Here is an 18,648-nt window from a genome sequence, read left to right on the forward strand (position 1 = left end):
CCGAACTCGCCAAATCTAAGCAGTTTTATTGAGCGAGTAAACCTAAAAACAAAGTAAACCTACGTTTACTGTTAACGTGAACACAGCAGTTTATTTTGAAAAGACACTATTCATGTAATAAGTGGAAACTAATGCGTGTCCTTGACATGTCCAAAACTGATGCTAGAGAGCTATGTGGAGCGTCATAGTTTGAAGTGTATAGGGCCACTGCACAAGTGTCAGTATTTGACGAGTCCGGAGTGAGAATGTCTTGAATAAGCAAATATTAATCTGCTAAAAATGAGCAGCCACGTAAGCATGTTAGCATGCGGACACTAGCAATTTACTCAAACCACCACTGTACCTAACTCTCCCAGTCCCAGCTTGTTTGAAGAGAAATGTTATTCTCATAACTGTGTACATTCTGGCTGTGTTATAATAACTTTACACTTCAACCCACAGCTTCACATGTAAACAGAAGCTAGCTTTAGCGGTTAATGCAGGGGGCTTTTCTGTCGCACGCAAGAGACAAACATTTGAAATGATCTAAACGAAATTGGATTTCTTTGAAAGACTTTTGTCTGTACAACGGAAACACAAAGATATTATAACACAGAATCAGAATGGCCACACATATGAGAATGTGACCCAGGTTGAAAAACACCAGAATTCTCCTAAAACGTAGATGTCTTTAAGTACTTCCACCATGCGTCGTGTCAAGTAAAAATCGAAATAATCTCTCAAAACCTGAGTGACAAAATCACATCAAATACATGTTTTCTTTGGTTTAATGTGGACTTATTTAGACATTCCCCTGACATCGTAGAAGTATCACGTTCAATCCAATACCTTCCACACACGAGTGAGCCTACTTGCAACAATGTCTCATGTGACCTCTCATTATCTCTCCCACCTGAGTCGCCTCCATATGACTCACGATACGAACGCCGTGCCAACCTGCACTGCTGAGGATTCAGCTCCACTGTGAGAACAAGAAATGCATTCTGAAATGAATGTCGTGCTCTGGGGGTGACTTATCGTGGTGGTGGTGGCGGCGGCTGCCGCAGGTGAGAGGATGGTAATGATGAAGGTTAAATGCACAAAGTGGAAAATGAATCTACTTCTAGCCAGAAAAATAAGACTTTCGGGAGAATCAAGTTTGAATGTCAATGGAAAAAATGTCAGCGAACGCTGCCCTTTGCTCACTAAGTAAGGTCAACAATATATTATGAATGGTAAATGGGCCGCGCTCTAATGCTACATGTCATTCATCAATTCAAAACCATTCATACACTGATGGCAGGGGCTATCATGCAAGGTGCCACCTGCTCATCAGGACGATCTAATCATTCAGAGCCATTCATACACCGCAGGCACAGCTTGCAGGAGCAATTTGGGGTTAAGTGTCTTGCCCACATCTTGCCCCAGGACACAGCGACATGGACTAGCGGAGCCGGGGATCTAACCGCCGATCCTCTGATTGAAGGACGGCCCTGCTCTACCACTGAGCCACATGTCGCCCCACGTCAGTCATCAAGCCTCTGTTTTTATGACCTTTTCAAAAACCAGAGAGAAAGATGACTCATCAAACTACTCCCGAAAGACCTTTTGAAAAGTTCTGTTGCATAACATGGACCCAAGTTAGGGCAAGTGGGCCAGACTAGCATCATTGTATGAACAACTGAATGCAGCACAGTTCATGTGACGTGTGCAGCATGAGCTAATTGTACGTAACAGGAAGGTAAAGCACAAAGGTTAAACTGAATCAGATTTAGTTGGAGCAAATAAATTTGATCAGGTGAAGTTGTTGCAGTAACATATTGAATACTATTGGTGAAAACAGAATCTCTACACCGCAGGAAGAATGACAAATTCATGACAAGCAACAAATAGATGTGTCTTGACCAGCTGCATCACACAATAGCGGTATGACATCACGGTCTGTTTGATCTAACAAAGATATCCTCGTGGGTGGAAAACATTGTTCCCTGGTCTAGACATTAAAGGGGAGCACTGCACAGCATGTGGGCTCTCATCCTTTGATCAAACATGTTCATACACTTTCAGCCCAACACCCTGATCTTTCACACTTCATCTTCACGTTACCAAAGTCTGAACATTTTGATTCTTGCCTAGGCTCTGCCTCCCTGCATAAAGTAGCAGAATTAGTATTCAGAAGTGGAAAATGGTGCACGAAAGCTTATTTCAAAAGCAAATACACAGAGATTAGCTTGGACTCAATTGTTGATCCTGCGCTGAACAGATTGTCTTTTCAAATACTATGTGCTGTCTCCATCTACTGGTGCAATCCTAGTGCTGCTGGAGTGATTGTGATGTACAGACTCCAGTCGGACTATCGTTCTGGTTATGAATAAAATGATGCCAGAAAAAGATATTTAACACAAAATAGTTTTGTGGCTTTTGTGGCTCGCACTCTCAGACCCAAAGCTCACTTTGTACTCCAGCGGGTGACACGAGTCACATTCTAGAGCTCTGGAGTTTCCAAAACCAACAAAAATAAATGATCATTTCCTAGAATTTACCATTCGGTGTAAATTGACGTGAATCATGGCTTTTGAGACGTTTTGCATAGGTTGTCAAATGACTCATTTAGTGATGATTTGGCCATTTTTTGTTCTGTTTTTTTTACTCAGTTGAGCTGGCTTCCCTTTTTCCTTTTTTCTGAATTTGACTACCCATCTGCAGTGAGTCTATTCTGGGTGTTCAGGTTTCTCAAGCTGCTTGTGGTGTGATCCAGTCATCAGAGCAGATATAAACCATCCTTCCTCTTTGTGATTTTTTCCCTGATCATTTAGTTTGAGCAGTAATGTGTATATTCAAATATGGCATATTCTGACACATCATATGTCTGCAGGTTAGCATCAACTTTTCCACATGCCTGTTGGTTGCTATGCCGGCGGTCTGTGGGGGTGGGCTGCCATGTTGTCCACCCATCAAATACATGAACATAAAATGCAACGCAAACAAATTAACTGTACTTGTGTGTATACCTAACCTTTTTATTTTCATGTACAGTATATACATATATATGCATAAACATATAACATTCATATTGTGAATCAAATATTTTGTGTTAATAGATCTACAGTGGGTACGGAAAGTATTCAGACCCCTTTAAATTGTTCACTCTTTGTTTCATTGCAGCCATTTGCTAAAATCAAAAAAGTTCATTTTATTTCTCATTAATGTACACTCAGCACCCCATCTTGACAGAAAAAACAAATGTAGAAATTTTTGCAAATTTATTAAAAAAGAAAAACTGAAATATCACATGGTCATAAGTATTCAGACCCTTTGTTCAGTATTGAGTAGAAGCACCCTTTTGAGCTAGTACAGCCATGAGTCTTCTTGGGAATGATGCAACAAGTTTTTCACACCTGGATTTGGGGATCCTCTCCAGTTCCGTCAGGTTGGATGGTGAACGTTGGTGGACAGCCATTTTCAGGTCTCTCCAGAGATGCTCAATTGGGTTTAGGTCAGGGCTCTGGCTGGGCCAGTCAAGAATGGTCACAGAGTTGTTCCGAAGCCACTCCTTTGTTATTTTAGCTGTGTGCTTAGGGTCATCGTCTTGTTGGAAGGTGAACCTTCGGCCCAGTCTGAGGTCCAGAGCACTCTGGAAGAGGTTTTCTTCCAGGACATCTCTGTACTTGGCCGCATTCATCTTTCCTTCAATTGCAACCAGTCGTCCTGTCCCTGCAGCTGAAAAACACCCCCATAGCATGATGCTGCCACCACCATGTTTCACTGTTGGGATTGTATTGGGCAGGTGATGAGCAGTGCCTGGTTTTCTCCACACATACCGCTTAGAATTAACGCCAAAAAGTTCAATCTTGGTCTCATCAGACCAGAGAATCTTATTTCTCATAGTCTGGGAGTCCTTCATGTGTTTTTTGGCAAACTCTATGCGGGCTTTCATATGTCTTGCACTGAGGAGAGGCTTCCGTCGGGCCACTCTGCCATAAAGCCCCGACTGGTGGAGGGCTGCAGTGATAGTTGACTTTGTGGAACGTTCTCCCATCTCCCTACTGCATCTCTGGAGCTCAGCCACAGTGATCTTTGGGTTCTTCTTTACCTCTCTCACCAAGGCTCTTCTTCCACGATTGCTCAGTTTGGCTGGACGGCCAGGTCTAGGAAGAGTTCTGGTTGTCCCAAACTTCTTCCATTTAAGGATTATGGAGGCCACTGTGCTCTTAGGAACCTTGAGTGCTGCAGAAATTCTTTTGTAACCTTGGCCAGATCTGTGCCTTGCCACAATTCTGTCTCTGAGCTCCTTGGGCAGTTCCTTCGACCTCATGATTCTCATTTGCTCTGACATGCACTGTGAGCTGTAAGGTCTTATATAGACAGGTGTGTGCCTTTCCTAATCAAGTCCAATCAGTTTAATTAAACACAGCTGGACTCCAATGAAGGAGTAGAACCATCTCAAGGAGGATCAGAAGAAATGGACAGCATGTGAGTTAAATATGAGTGTCACAGCAAAGGGTCTGAATACTTATGACCATGTGATATTTCAGTTTTTCTTTTTTAATAAATTTGCAAAAATTTCTACATTTGTTTTTTCTGTCAAGATGGGGTGCTGAGTGTACATTAATAAACTGAACTTTTTTGATTTTAGCAAATGGCTGCAATGAAACAAAGAGTGAACAATTTAAAGGGGTCTGAATACTTTCCGTACCCTCTGTAGATCTATTAACACAAAATATTTGATTCACAATATGAATGTTATTTGTTTATGCCTATATATGTTTATGCATATATATATGTGTATGTGTATATATATATATATATATATATATGTGTGTATATACAGTATATACATATATATATGCGTATTTGTCTTTCTGTATATGTTCCTCCAACCGCCCACAGATTTCATCATTAAAGTTTTAATCTGCAGTATGTCAGCAGAGGTTAGAGCAAATGCATTCTGTGAAGAAGCGTTTGGTGTCACTGTGACTCAACATGGAGCCGAGTCATAGTTGTATCCGTACTTCCTCAAATGTAACTTCTTGGTTTTCTTCTCGATTTGTTGTCTAACTCAAAGTTGCAAACAGATGATTTTCGAAACAGATGGGGAAAGTCTGATTTATTTACAGCATATACCGGCTCAGGTACAGTCCTGTATTTTTATTTGCTCAGAACAATGATTTGTTAGTATCATTCCATTTCAGAGGGTAAGTGTTCAAATCGCGATTGTTTACTTATTTATGTTAATTTCGCACGCGAAACAAACAGCCATCTCCTGGACAAAAGTCCTGTGTTTGTTTGGCCCACCCACCTCCAATCCCGCCGGCCCTGTGTGGACTCCCTCTCTGTTTAAACTACAGTTACTCTGCCTGTAATGCCACGGTGGAGGAGGAGCCGCTGGCTACTTGATGCGTTGGGTTTTAGAATAGTGTTAATGCAGCAGCCTGGTGGCTAAAAGTATGTTCCCAGACAAACGAAACTGCATTGTCAATTACATTTAGAGGGAAATGTACTTTCCTCCGGCATTACATTTTCTTTTTTTCGTCATATCACAAAAATACGGTTTGAAGCAAAGTCTGCGGAAGTCCGCAGAGTGTCGGTCAGGGGGGGAATGGATGAGTCAAACAAACACAGGACTTGCACCCAGGGGACCTCTGTCTATGTCCCCTGTGAAACCAGGGAACCAACGCTTCTCTTGGGTTGTGTTCTGTACAAGAACGTGACTTTTCGGAGACAGGGTTGACTGCAGAGACCCGGGGCCAGTTCTCGAGAGCTGTATCTCTAACTTGCTTGTGGGTGGGAAGCCAGTGAGGGATCATGTCCCTACCAATCCATTAGTAACGACTACTCATTGATCATAAAAGTCAAAGAAGGTTGACTACTTTTTATATGTTGTGCGCACGTATATGTGGTGGTTGTGGTTACTGTTTGATGACTTGTTGCATCAAACTTGCAACATAAGTAACTACATTTTGTAACCATACGTTAATGCTATCAAAGTGGTTCATGCATGTGCATGGTCCATCATTAATGTCCGTAACTCTGTCACCATTTATCTCTTCTTCAATACTCACACCACAACTGCACCTGCTGGTCTCCTGCTGCGAATGCTTTTAAATGCTACAAAGCAGAACCAAATTCGTATGTCGTGAAACAAAACTAACACCTTTAATTACTTGTTTCCGGTATCTTCTAACAGCTGCACAGCCAATCCTCCACCAAAATCTCAGAGTGACAAATAATTCAGTGCATTGTTTGAAATCAGAAGCTTTACATTCATGTGCTTTCATGATCTCTCTTTCCTTCATAAAACACACATTGCGTGATTACAGTTGGTGTAGTGCGTGTGTCACTTCTTTAATAGTTTTATATGTGGCTGCCACTTTAAATGAATGCTACAGAGAACAGTTTGAACTGATATAGGGAATTGAAAATAAAACTGTGCAGGGCTTAGTGGGAAAAAAAAGATTTGCACCTATAATTAGACAAAAATAAATCTCTGGTTCACGTTTTTAACTTCTTCAGGTGTTCAAAATAATTTCAGTGTATTCACTCTCAGTGTAAAACACAGCTGCACATGGCCAGCAAGATCCTGGTTCATATGAGAACTGAAGCTGAGATGAAACACTCTTGTGCTCAGTGTGGAAGTAAAACCCGTGGTGTGGAACTGATGACCGGTTTCACACTTAAGAAAGTGGGTTTAGTCACATAATGTCAATAAAATACCGTTTGACACACTCACCAGCGCATTAATAACTGGTAACAATGAGTCGCTGTGGTCTCCGTTTGTGTTCACTGTACGTTAAGGCTCTACCAGTATGGACTTTTTGAAGACTGATACAAACATTGATAGTTATCATTATATTTAGGCTAATTTGTGTAAATAAATATAAATATAACTGAACAAAATAATCGAAAAATATAAGCATAATCACATTTCCTTCCACTTTTAGAGGAGGAATGATATGGTGGTGGACATCAACTGTGTGGAAATCAAGTGGCGATAGTGAATTTAATTCAAAATGCACCGCTATGTGAAAAGCTTTGCCGTCAAATAGGACTTTTTTATTTATTTGAATAGATATTTTGACTCGTCATAGCAGGAGACATGTTATAAAGTGCCACAGTAAAGCCTTCTTGTGCAGCACAATAACAGGACGTTGGAACTGGCAAACCTAAATGGAATGCAGCTGTTGTTAAAATGATTAATTACACTTCCTGCTATGATGTGCCAAAACTCAGTGAAAAAGGTAAAAAATGAATTTTAAAAACCCAGAAAAAAGTTTCATCGTAGAACAAGGGAACAAATAATTGACTGGATGCTCAGTCAGCCATAGTTTTAGCAAATTGGTAAAGAGAAATACATTAATACGACCTCTGGGCTGTTACTGGGCATGTAGAATACAAAGTGGGTTCAGTATATTTTATTCTGATTATTATCAAAACGTCCTCAATACTGAACATCCGCAGTGAGTCAGTGTTAAAACGCAACATTCCAAGGGGGTGCGATTACTTTCCTTAGACACTATGTTGGTCTAACCTTGTGTGTGTGTGTGTTCTGATGGGGGGGGGGGGGGGGGGGTTCTCCTCACACACAGGGGGAAGTCCCACATCAGTCAGTGGGTTCGTACCCAAATGAGCAACCATGCTGAAATACCGGCCTGTCTCACTCTCATCGTCAAACCACGGATTCTCCCAACGCATCTTCATCTCCCCAGGTGAGTGATGCCTCTAAAACATCGTTTACAACCCATAGTGGGTCATATCAGACAACTGAATTTGCCGTGGTGAGAATCGAACCCTCAACTTCAGTCAGTTTTGTCATAGAAGACAGTTATCATTATGGTTTAGTATGGTGAGCGCAAGAGTTGAAGTTTGTGGCGGCTCTGCGGCTCACGGTGAGCCCACTTAGATCACCAGGAACGCCTTTACTTTGCTGTCTCTACTTACATTTACCCACACACCATAACCGACATAACAGGTGAGACCAATCATGAGAAGCTTTCTCAAAAAAAGTCAAAAGACCATCAAAACTCAATAACGAAGCACAAAAATAGATAAATACATGAGAAAAGGAGACAGTTATCATTTCGGTCCTTATGGAAATAAGCACTTTTGTTTTAATAATAGTAAACATGTAGTATGTGTTTATGATAATTCCATGTTGCGCTGATTATCAGGGTGCATGTGACAAATACACTGGTATACTGCAGTGGAGGGCGGAGGAGGTTTAGTCTTTCACAGTTCGCTGACTCAGTGCTCAACGGAGCAGAGAGGACTGTGTTCGAGAACAAAGACATGGTTTCTGAAAGGATGGACGTTTGCATTTTTGTAGCAACAGCAGCAAGGCTGGCATGTTGCTGATGGCCCTTTATCTCGGATTCACTGGACTTTGTACATGGTTTTGCAAGGTTTGCTCTAAAAAACAAAATATCCCCAAAAAAAAGGAAAGCAGAGGCAGAAAAGACGTATCCTAGACATCCTGCTTTAGTACGGCACAAACTGGCTTTCTACATCATCTTGGTAACTTCTGATAATCTCTAAGCAGCCTCTTGTGGGATGTAGACAGTACATGAAAGGTACTGTACATATACACATCCCATGTATACATACACGGTACTTTATAGTGGACTGAAAATTGGGTAAACAGTATCTTCCCACCCGCAGGAGGTTGTTACACATATATAAACGCTACAAAATGGAAATATCTAAAGTTACTCGTTCACACGCCACTTGCTATTTTCTCACCACTCATCTTTGTATGTACCTCTGTGTTGTCCTTTGTGTTCGTCAGTGTGAGGGTCATCAGGGCTGATGGGTAGAGGCTGCCATGCGGGTCAGCACTGGGATGCTTTGATCAGAGAATGTATTGGTTGTCAGGCGGAATGCAGGCAACCACAAGTCATCGCCAGATGCACCAGTTACTGTGGTGAGTACACACAGACATACATAAATTAGGCCAGAGGTACAGGAATACACACATGGTTGTGCTTATGAAATTCAAAGTTCATAGCACTAAAGTGGTTTTAGGGGCCTTGACCATTGATAAAACATTGGTAAATTATGCACTATACAATATTTCCAGCAGTACACCTACATTTCTTCAAATAGCTGATTCACAAGATGAATAGTTGATTGGCATGTGTACAACTTCAGAATCATCCTTAGAAGAAATTCAAATGGACAGAAATGAATCTTTACAATGCATCATGTGTTCTTCTCCTGCATTAGAGTCTGCATATTGTAAAGCACAGGCTGGGCACTACTATGATATGCTGCTGAAGAAATGTGTGAGGTGCGCTGACGTTTGTGGCGGGCATCCAGCAGAGTGCTCCCAGCACTGCCAGAGTGAGTATTGACCCCGCTGGCCTGGATTAGAGCTTTAATTATTTAGTGACTATCTCTGTTGGGCTAGGCCTCCGTGGACAAAGTTTTCAGAGCACAAGTTAAGGTAAAGGAGGAACTCTCGTCGAACTACAAATACATACCAATTGCAGTGACTGTTGTGGAGGGCGAGCAGCTAGCTCACCAGCTTACCTAAATACAGTAGCTATAGCTAGAAGGACACTACTTGTCTTAATGGTTACCCTAGATTTACTCTGACCCCCTAACCCTAAAACTCAAGTGAGACCCGCTGCTCGACGACCTTTCCTAACCATAACCACTTGAGGGTAATGCCTAACCTTAACCATCTCGCCTAATGTTCTCAAATCGAGGGTTTGACGACCGACCCTAACCTCACCATTCGAGGTCAATGCCCCACCTCAACGATCCAGACACAACCCCACCACTCCTGTATAATGGGGCTGAATGATATTTGGTTTGCGTACGTAGAGGATGCTTACGTCGGTGCTTAGATAGATACATGTTGGTTGTACATTGGTGGAGAATGCACGTAGCTCGGTGCCCTAGAGGCTTCGGGGCACAAACCACAAACCACAACATTACAGATTTTCAGAGAACCATTGTTGCATGGCGCTCCTTATCTTTCTACCTTCGTTTCCTGTCATCTCTCGACCTTTAGCTTCCCAATAGAGGAATCAAATACCTGCTGTTTTGCCATGAAGGTCTTAAAGATATATTCTTCCCATCCACCTTCTAGCTCCAACACCCCCTGTGATCACTAAAAAGCTCCTGGTTCAAGTTACCCCACACGTGCCGACTTCCAGAGGGCTCTTGGTGCCGACAGCCTTGGAAGATTCCACTATCCTGCTCTACTCTCTGCTGGCCCTGAGCATGATGCTGCTGTTCTCTAGCTTGTCTCTAGCCTTTGCAGTCTTACTGAGGGGAGCCAGGGCCAAAACCTCCAAGCCAGGACCCAAAGGGGCTAACCACCCCCAGCCAGGCCAGGAGGTTGGCCAACCGGGGAAGAGATCCAAAGGTTAGTGTGGTACGGATACGAATAAAAGGCTCCAATCCGTACAATCGGTGAGTAGTTTATCCGTTCCTCAAGCTGCAATCTCTGAACCCATCGGCTATCGGTCTGACGACGGATAAGCCTCTGGAGGCAAGGAGCTAAATATCTGGGGTTCCAGTGAAACTAGCAGAAAGCCAGACCAGACTTGCTGTTTACAGTTTAATTGGCAACTTGAGATGCGAGACTGTAGTTGGAGACGATGTTAACGAACAGACTGTTCCACAAGTAGCCAGCTTACAATCATTTACAAACCAATAAACAGCCAACTCATCGTCAGACAATAGCAGGTGGGTTCCAAGATTGCGTTTCGGCCAGAGTATACCGCTTCTTCTGCTCTCCACCGGGACAGACTGCTGACTTACAATATGCTTCCAATACCAAAGACTTGTCCTGTTGCCCGCATATCAATGTACAGTAGTTCCCCTTCAGACACATCATTTATTTCCTTATCTTATATTTCCAAACGTTTGTGTCTCTAAACTACTGTTAAAAAAAATATCATGGCGTGTCATACGCCACGGCGTATCATTCATACGTTTTGCTCCAATGTGTGCCCACTACCCTCTCTGTCTTCCTACAGATTTAGTATCAAATTCAAACCACACCACAGACCGTGAGCCATCATATGACTCCAGCCCCACTGAGACCTGTGTGTGTGTCCACTGTTTCCCCGATCTGAAGGCGCTTGGCCAGGGCAACGACAGGCCACTGAGAGCACCTTTCTCATTCTACCAGCAGGCCGTCCTCCACAAATCCCCGATCCAAAAGCGAGGGCCTCTCTGGACTGAGGAGAACCTGTACACCTCTGGACTGGAGGTACAGGAGGAGGCTGAAGTAGTGGGATGAGGCTCACTTGCCGTCTCACGGGACAAACTGCAATGGCCAAATGTGTCCTCAGCTCGCAGGAGAACATGGTCAGCGTATTGGATTCTCAATCACACTGCGGATATTGTCACGGGCCAGTAAAAAAGTATCACTGAAAATGATCATGCTGCTGACTAGAAGCCATGCATGCATGTCTGGTCTAGTAATATTGAAACTACTGCTTCACTGGACTGAACAGCTCTCTCAACAGGGCAGACTAGTGACTACAGGTTATGGTCACCAACATGAGATCAATGAGGGCCGAGCAGCATTGGATTGCCAGCTGTCATCTACAGATCACATCTCCGTATGAAATACTTTGAGAAACCCGGTCACAGGAAGACTGTAACTGGGTTGGAGTAGTTGTGGTGGGTAGTCTAGTGCAGGTGTCAGCGAAGAATTCCTCTGTTAGAGCTTTCAAGTTCAGAAATGTGTATGTGCAAATACTGGAACAAATATGTATGTATGAATGTTAATTGTGTGTACAATGTTATGTAATATACGTGTGAGGTGATGGAAGATTAAGAATCCCTTTGTACTTGTTTTGCCCACAATAGTGAAAAATAAAACCTTGATATCAGAAACATCTGGGGGAGAAGCTGTTCAAAAGTGTTCAAATTATCATCTGTTTTTAAAGAGTCAGTACGGCTGTCCTCAAAGACAGGAAACCAAAGAGAGTCTTAGTCGACTGACACTCGTACGATTAGTTGATTTAATCTACAAATCTGTAAAACTGAAGTTTCTCCTCAAACAAACACACAAAAGCATTGCTTTAAATCTGGTGTTTGCCAGAGATGTGTCGGTAAATTTCTTGTAAACAACTAATTCAGCATTAAAAAAAAAGCATATAAATAAGACTTAAGAAATCTTTGTCGACTACGAGGGCCCTAGTAGTCAGTTTGATCCTCGGCGAGTCCTGTTTGATTGTACTCGGGTTGTGTATTAGCAAGAATGTGGCAATACGACTCATGTTACACCCTTCTACCAAGTTTCATGAACATCAGGCCAGTAGTTCACATAATCCACACAAACTAACCGTACCGAAAAGTGGAGGTAATAACAATAATACAAAAAAAAGAAGAAAAAAATCATCATATTCCATCAAACACAATAAATAAGAGGCACAAAAGTGTTTACAGATATAGATTTTCTTTATTCGAGTGTCTTTCCATCACTGTGTCCAGTTCTTGCAGCAGTTACACGTGTGCGTGTATGTGTGAGGAATGACTGACCGGGTCAAGACAAAAGTTTCTTCTGATTACGACCCCGCGGCGATAGAGAAGAACAAAAATCGACTTTGAGGTTTCACCACTTCGTCTCTTATACATACAAACTGTACATGTATACTTATACATACATCATCAACATGTGGAAAAAAAAGAAAAGAAAATCCTATCAAACTGCTGTACCCAGCTCAGACGGCATGCTGAATGCAGGTACTGATTCAGTACACGAACATACGGTACACACGCACCTGTGCATACAAACGGGTACACATACGCACTTGTTTTTTTTCCTCCTCTCTTGTTACGCGTAATAACACATTTTGTACAAACACACCTACACCGAGCTTTTCTTTTCTTCCCTTGTTTCGAGGGCACACACACACACACACACACACACACACACACACACGCACACACACCGAATTAGAGCAACATGCGGCCAACAATTAACACTGCGGGATCGAGCTTCGAACCCGTTACACATACGCTCTTTACCTGAAACAGCATCACGACAACGCATCTTGAAGGTGGAAACATGCCTCTGTAATGCCGACACATTTGACCAACTGAAGTCAAATTAAAACCGGAAAAAAAAAAAAGAAGAATGAAATAAAATGAAGCCAGTTTCACCAACGTTATTGGCACAATTTTGCGTGCTCAAAAGAAAACATTATTGACGGGCACAATGAAACGCAGTCGAAAAAACGTGAGAGTTTATGGAGAAATTGTAAACAAACGATTTAATTACATTATGTATAAAAATATAGTATTCACCGTGTAAGTTATTTCCCCCGGGACTGTTGGAAGCAGCATGAGAGGCAGAAGAGAACGGATCCTTTGTGTACTCCTTGTTGAAGTATTTGACTGACAACTACAACTTCACATGAATGGGATTAACTGTGTCTCTGTACAATGTTCATAAACCCCCACACACTTTTTGCGATCTGAACATGAAATGCATAATAAGACAACTTCCGATCTAGAAATATTTGGTCATTTGCAGGAGTGAGGGTGTGTTAGACGAGTGTGCTTGTGTCCAGGAAGTTGCCGCTTTAGGAAAAGCGAATGGAAAAGAAAAGCCTCTGTGGAAGGCTGCGACTCCACATGTTCGGGTGTCACTTAATGCAGCTGTGCGAGCACGAAACACGGTGAAGAACAGCATTTGTGATCGAGTAAACCTTAAAAACAAATAAAAAAATCCTTTCTGCCCTTTTGTTTGTATCTGAAATAGAGGGAGAGACTGAATCTGCACGTCGCTTCTTCCATACAGCAGGTCATCACGGCTGCCTTCTTCTTCATCCCCTCAATTCAACTGAAACGCTTTTTATGCAACATCTCGCATTTTGTTTTGTTCTTGCACTTTTATGCACTTATCCTGCGCGGCGCACAGTTCCTTCTTGAATGTCGTACAGTGGAACTAGACTAGTATGGAGAAAGGGTGGTTCCATGTTAGAGCGATTCAGGTAGGCTTGTGTCTCTGTGTCCCTGCCCCTCTCTCACCACTCCGTTACCTTTTCCCATGCAACTAGTCCTCGCACCGTCCCTGGTCTCGTCGCCGATGGAGGGAACTACTCGTACTCCAGGAACTGTTTGTGATAAAACAAAAGGTACCTGTGGAGATAAGGGAACAGTCACTGTCACAGAGCTTTTTAGACACACAAACTGTATTTAGCCAATGCAGTGTCTCGCTTACCCTTCGCTATCCAGGACGTCCTTGATGCTGGCCTTCGTGATGATGGCGTCGTCACATTTGAACCACTGGTCCTTGTGTTGGCGGATGAAGGTGGTGTAATGGCCGCTCTCCAGTGTCCCCTGGTGGTTCACCACTGCAAATAGACTAAACCTGAAACAATGGAAAACAAGAGCTGAGAAATCAATGCTGCAACAAGCCGTAACCCATTCTGCATTCGTGCTGCAACTTCAAACAAACCGATACACAAAAAATCCCTTTAGTTTGCAGTAAACATGGTAAAGATTAACATCTCCAAGTATTACAGCAGGAGAAGTTACATTTATTCCAACTGTAAGTCAGCTTAGATATTCGGTTTGCCGGCAGTTTATCAAATTAATAATCAGCATTTGATTAGAATAAAGCCCACGAAAGATAAAACACGAGGTGTTGGTAGAATGAATGAAAAGTGGTCGGAGAGAAGTGCACAGAATGCATTAGTGTGATCAAGTGAAAGCGGTGCTGGTTCAGACACTGGCTGATTACAGGTGTTTGCCTTACTTGTTGTCATTGTTGAAGGGGTCCACGGTCTGCTGGTACTGCCCATTCATCCGGCTTTCCTTACTGAAACACACCGCAGAACAAACTCCGTCAACAACTGCTCTCGCAAGAGTCGGCGGCAGTATTCCACATACTTAAGCCTCATTATGTTTGGAGTTTGGGCTCACCTGGAGGCCATGAAGGGCGTCATGTCCAGCTCCAACGGGAAGGAGACGTAAGTCGTGATCTTCCGCCGCAGTTTGGCCGAATGCTCGAACCTCTGAGAAGGAACAAGGAGACGAGAGCGCCGCTCTGATAACCAGTACCCGCAGGAATTAGCAGTCAAGACCGAGCTCTTACTTTGACGTGAAAGCAGGCCACGATGGGCAGCTTCTTCATGGTCAGCTGCTTGGTGGACTCCTGGTAACTATGGCAGCCGCTGCACTTGATCTTGGCGCTGCTGCCGAGGTGCTCTGGCCTGGTGAACCTGGAATGCAGAGAGTGAGACTTAGTGCCCGTGTGTGCACTTTTATCAATGCTGCTCCTGCAGATGTATACATGTATATATGTGTGTGTGTGTGTAACCTGCTCCTCGGGGCTTTGGTGTGATAATTCTGGGAACTAGTTTTAGATTGTTTGTGTCTCTAAAAAGTGCGTCGGGTTGTCGGTGAGCGTCTGTCGCCCTAGTTTTTGCAGCGTGTCCTGCACTTCTGAACTGTACGGCAGAGAAAGAAGATTTTCAGACCCAAGAGATTGTGATTCTTCTAAAATGATCAGGTACCTGCGCAGGCAGTCGGTGAGCGTTGTGGCTCCAGTGGTGTGACTCTCCCCGTTCAGCGCTGAACCGTCCCCACCGGGGCTGAGGGGCCAGAACGGGGTGGAGGAGCCCGGCAGGTCCAGGCTGATGTCCCAGAACGGGTCTATGGTCGTGGAGACGCCACTAGGGAGGAAGACAGACACACACACACACACACACACACACACACACACACACACACACACACACACACACACACACACCCGGTATGAACGCAAATAAAATACGAGGTTTATTGTCGACATACTAGACTTTCGTCACTGACATCTCTGATATGCCCTCGATTAGATTGAGTGGTTCAACTCGTTCTGTCCCAAAATAGTGACTGGTGTGGTATAAGCTGCTCTGTGCTTCGAGAATATCTGCAGTCCATTTTCCTTGGTCAACAGCAAAAGGCTGAGTCGGCACCAGCTTACATTTTAAATGGAGAATGCAGAGTGAATAATTCATGAATCAGCAAAAGCCTTGTGGCAAGAGGATTTCCTTTAGAGACCTGGTCCAGGGAGGAACTGTCTCGTCTCACATATCTTGACAGTACATATATAATTTTGTCTTAATCTAGAAAAAGACAAAACCCTGAAAAGATGTTCTTGTGATGTCATTATGTTGTTAATTACAAAGAAAAATCAAATTTTGCTGGTACATCTCCACCTCCGTTGCAGTGAGTCAGCGACCGTAAATGTTTTCAATGGAAGAATGGAGCTTTCTTTGACCACCAGGTGGAACTAGAGATCAACTCTACGTTCTGTGTGCCATTAAAGGGTTTCACTGCTGCTGCAGTGTAGCCCTGTGTGTGTGTGTGTGTGAGAGTGAGAGTGAGAGTGATTGACGGTGCACTGTGAGAGTGAGAAGAGGGGGGGTGGGGGCTGGAGGGTCACCTCAGGGCAGGGAATTCGAGAGCTCTGAACCGGGATGGTGACAGAGAAGTGGAGGGCGTCGCTTTAGAGCGGCTGATTGGTCAAGACGGGACAAGTAGAGGCCTGCTGTTAACACAATGCAACTGTACTGGAAGGACGACTGCCATGGCTTTGTTCTATCAAGCTTTAATCTCTTTATTCTGGCTCTTCTGAGGTCTGAACGTTTTTTTTTTCTGCTGTGGGTTTTTTTTTTCTCTTCAGAAGAACCTCACACACACACACACACACACACACACACACACACACAAGCGCACTTACTGGCAGACTTGACAGGTGACGTCAGACTGCAGGCCCCCTGTGAAGATTTGGTCGATGATGCAGTTACAGTGGTTGGGGTTGTTGGCTTTCTTCCCGTTGTCGTCTGTGTGGATACACACACACACACACACACACACACGCACACACACACACAGTCACTAAAAGCAATGCTGTGTAACTTCAGAGCCACTCTGCTTCTACACTGCAGAGAGCGATGCAGATTCATGAGCACCGTGGTTCTGCATCGCTCTGTCAGTCAGCGCTTCTCTTCTCTTCATCTCACTCGTTCAACCAGCTCTCCTCCTCTCGTCTCACCTACACTCAGCTAAAGCCGCCTCTGCGACATTCTTCCCGCTTCCTCATCGCGTCCTTCACATCTACATCTCTAATGTTTGGAGTTCTGTTGGTGCAGCAATGTGGTGAAAAACAATAGTGTAACAGCTTTACTAAAAATGATGTTGTAATAGCACTTTAACATAATATATAATACTGTTCATTTTTTCAAAATTTATGTCATAATTCAGACGGATAATGAAATGAGTGTGCTCTTTTTTTTCCCGAAATGTAAAGCGTGGAACTATGCAACATGTATAACTGACTTGGTGTCACGTTAGCTTCCTGATAACTAATAAAAGGTTGACCTTCATACTTAAGCACATTTAAAAGTGGAAACTTTTTGAATTTTACTCGGTTGCACCCCCATGGATTATGATGTGGGGGGGGGGATCCATTCACAAAACTTGAAGGATACGTCCACAGAAGTGCCTGAAACACCAATTGACAACTAAGGGGCGCTGCAAATCCAAAGAATGCGCGCGGCTCAACACAAATCTGACGGTGAATCAGAAAACGTGAGTCCAATCATTAGAATCTTCGTGGTAAATATTTGACAACAATGTTGAACCTCGTGTGTAAAACTACTTTTGAAATCATGCGCATCGTCTCCGAGTACATGGGCGTCCGACCTTTGCAGTGTCTGTGCAGGACGTCCAGCGCTGCGATGAGGAACTCGTGGGCGTCCTGCTGCTCGTAGCCGGCCAGGTGACGGGCGTGGGTCCACACCAGGTGAAGGAGACGGAAGGGGATGTGCGGCGAGCGATGGCCTGAGTAGAACTTGAGAAGCGAGGCGTGTACGTGAGAAAGTGAACATTCCCTTCCACGCATCTTAAGCCCTCTTCTTCTACCCAACTAATCTTTTTTTTTTTTTTTAAAAGGAGAGAGTTACCTCCTGGAAGAGTTGCGACATCTCGCACACCAAACAGGAGTTGCTCTGCATCTCGCATTTGTGTCGATCGGACAGGAAGAAGTCGCGCAACAGCGGAGTGTGCGTCAGCGCCTGGACGATGCAGTTCATGAAGCAGGTGTTGCCCAGGTTTATCAGCCCCCGCAGGCCTGAGGAGAGAGAGAGGAGAGGAGAGAGAAATAAGAAGGGCAACAGAGAGAAAAGGATGGGGGAGGGAGGAGTAAAGAAAAGAGGGAGGATAGAGAGAAAGCGCTTAAGAGAGACGGATCATTTTTTCTTTGGTGCTGCAGTGAGCCATCTAAGCTGTAATGCTGTTAATGGTAGACGACTAACACACACACACACACACACAGTGAAACCGTGATGTCCCCGAGGCGCCGTTGGACCGCATGCAGGGAAACCCTTGTCAGATTAATGGAGACCGAAACACACACACACACACACACACACACACACACACACGAGGGGAGAGGGAGGAGAGAAGAGAGGCAGGGGAGACGGCGGAGGGAAAAGGAAAGAGGACTAGTGGTGGAGGGAGACGGAGGAAGGATGGAGATCGTGTTCTCACAGACGAGCAGCCGGGCCCGTAATTTCCCCTCACCTACAGAGAGTGCCAGGGATGTTAACGGTGCTCGAGCACGCCGCTGCGAGAAGGTGTTAAGCGTATGCCAGCTCTCCTCGCTCACACACACACACACACACACACACACACACACACACACACACACAC

At 44.0% G+C, this 18,648-nt stretch overlaps 2 protein-coding genes across 4 annotated transcripts in view; one reads left to right on the forward strand and one right to left on the reverse strand.

Annotated features, from left to right (window-relative positions):
* The first annotated feature begins 7,579 nt into the window (after positions 1-7,579).
* On the forward strand, positions 7,580-12,029 carry tnfrsf13b (TNF receptor superfamily member 13B). 2 transcript variants are annotated; one of them, XM_031843232.1, is made up of 5 exons: positions 7,580-7,685; positions 8,762-8,896; positions 9,199-9,315; positions 10,070-10,348; positions 10,965-12,029. In XM_031843232.1, exons 2-5 carry the CDS (start codon positions 8,782-8,784, stop codon positions 11,228-11,230), a joined length of 777 nt encoding a protein of 258 aa, XP_031699092.1. In that variant the 5' UTR covers positions 7,580-7,685; positions 8,762-8,781; the 3' UTR covers positions 11,231-12,029. The 2 variants fall into 2 exon arrangements, with proteins under 2 accessions (XP_031699092.1, XP_031699093.1); XM_031843233.1 differs by having other exon boundaries at positions 7,580-8,896.
* usp22 (ubiquitin specific peptidase 22) overlaps positions 11,610-18,648 on the reverse strand; it is a 16,432-nt gene continuing 9,393 nt past the window's right edge. For both annotated transcript variants that reach the window (XM_031843229.1, XM_031843230.1), the window contains exons 5-13: positions 17,901-18,067; positions 17,641-17,788; positions 16,676-16,778; positions 15,465-15,623; positions 15,044-15,170; positions 14,872-14,963; positions 14,705-14,767; positions 14,168-14,317; positions 11,610-14,085 (exon numbers count right to left, since the gene is read on the reverse strand). In XM_031843229.1, coding sequence (XP_031699089.1) covers positions 14,043-14,085; positions 14,168-14,317; positions 14,705-14,767; positions 14,872-14,963; positions 15,044-15,170; positions 15,465-15,623; positions 16,676-16,778; positions 17,641-17,788; positions 17,901-18,067 — 1,052 coding nt within the window. In that variant the 3' untranslated portion in view covers positions 11,610-14,042. The remainder of the gene's footprint in view (positions 14,086-14,167; positions 14,318-14,704; positions 14,768-14,871; positions 14,964-15,043; positions 15,171-15,464; positions 15,624-16,675; positions 16,779-17,640; positions 17,789-17,900; positions 18,068-18,648) is intronic.

This window comes from Anarrhichthys ocellatus, unplaced genomic scaffold (assembly GCF_004355925.1).
Source record: "Anarrhichthys ocellatus isolate YVR2014 unplaced genomic scaffold, GSC_Weel_1.0 scaffold4, whole genome shotgun sequence".
NCBI lineage: Eukaryota > Metazoa > Chordata > Actinopteri > Perciformes > Anarhichadidae > Anarrhichthys > Anarrhichthys ocellatus.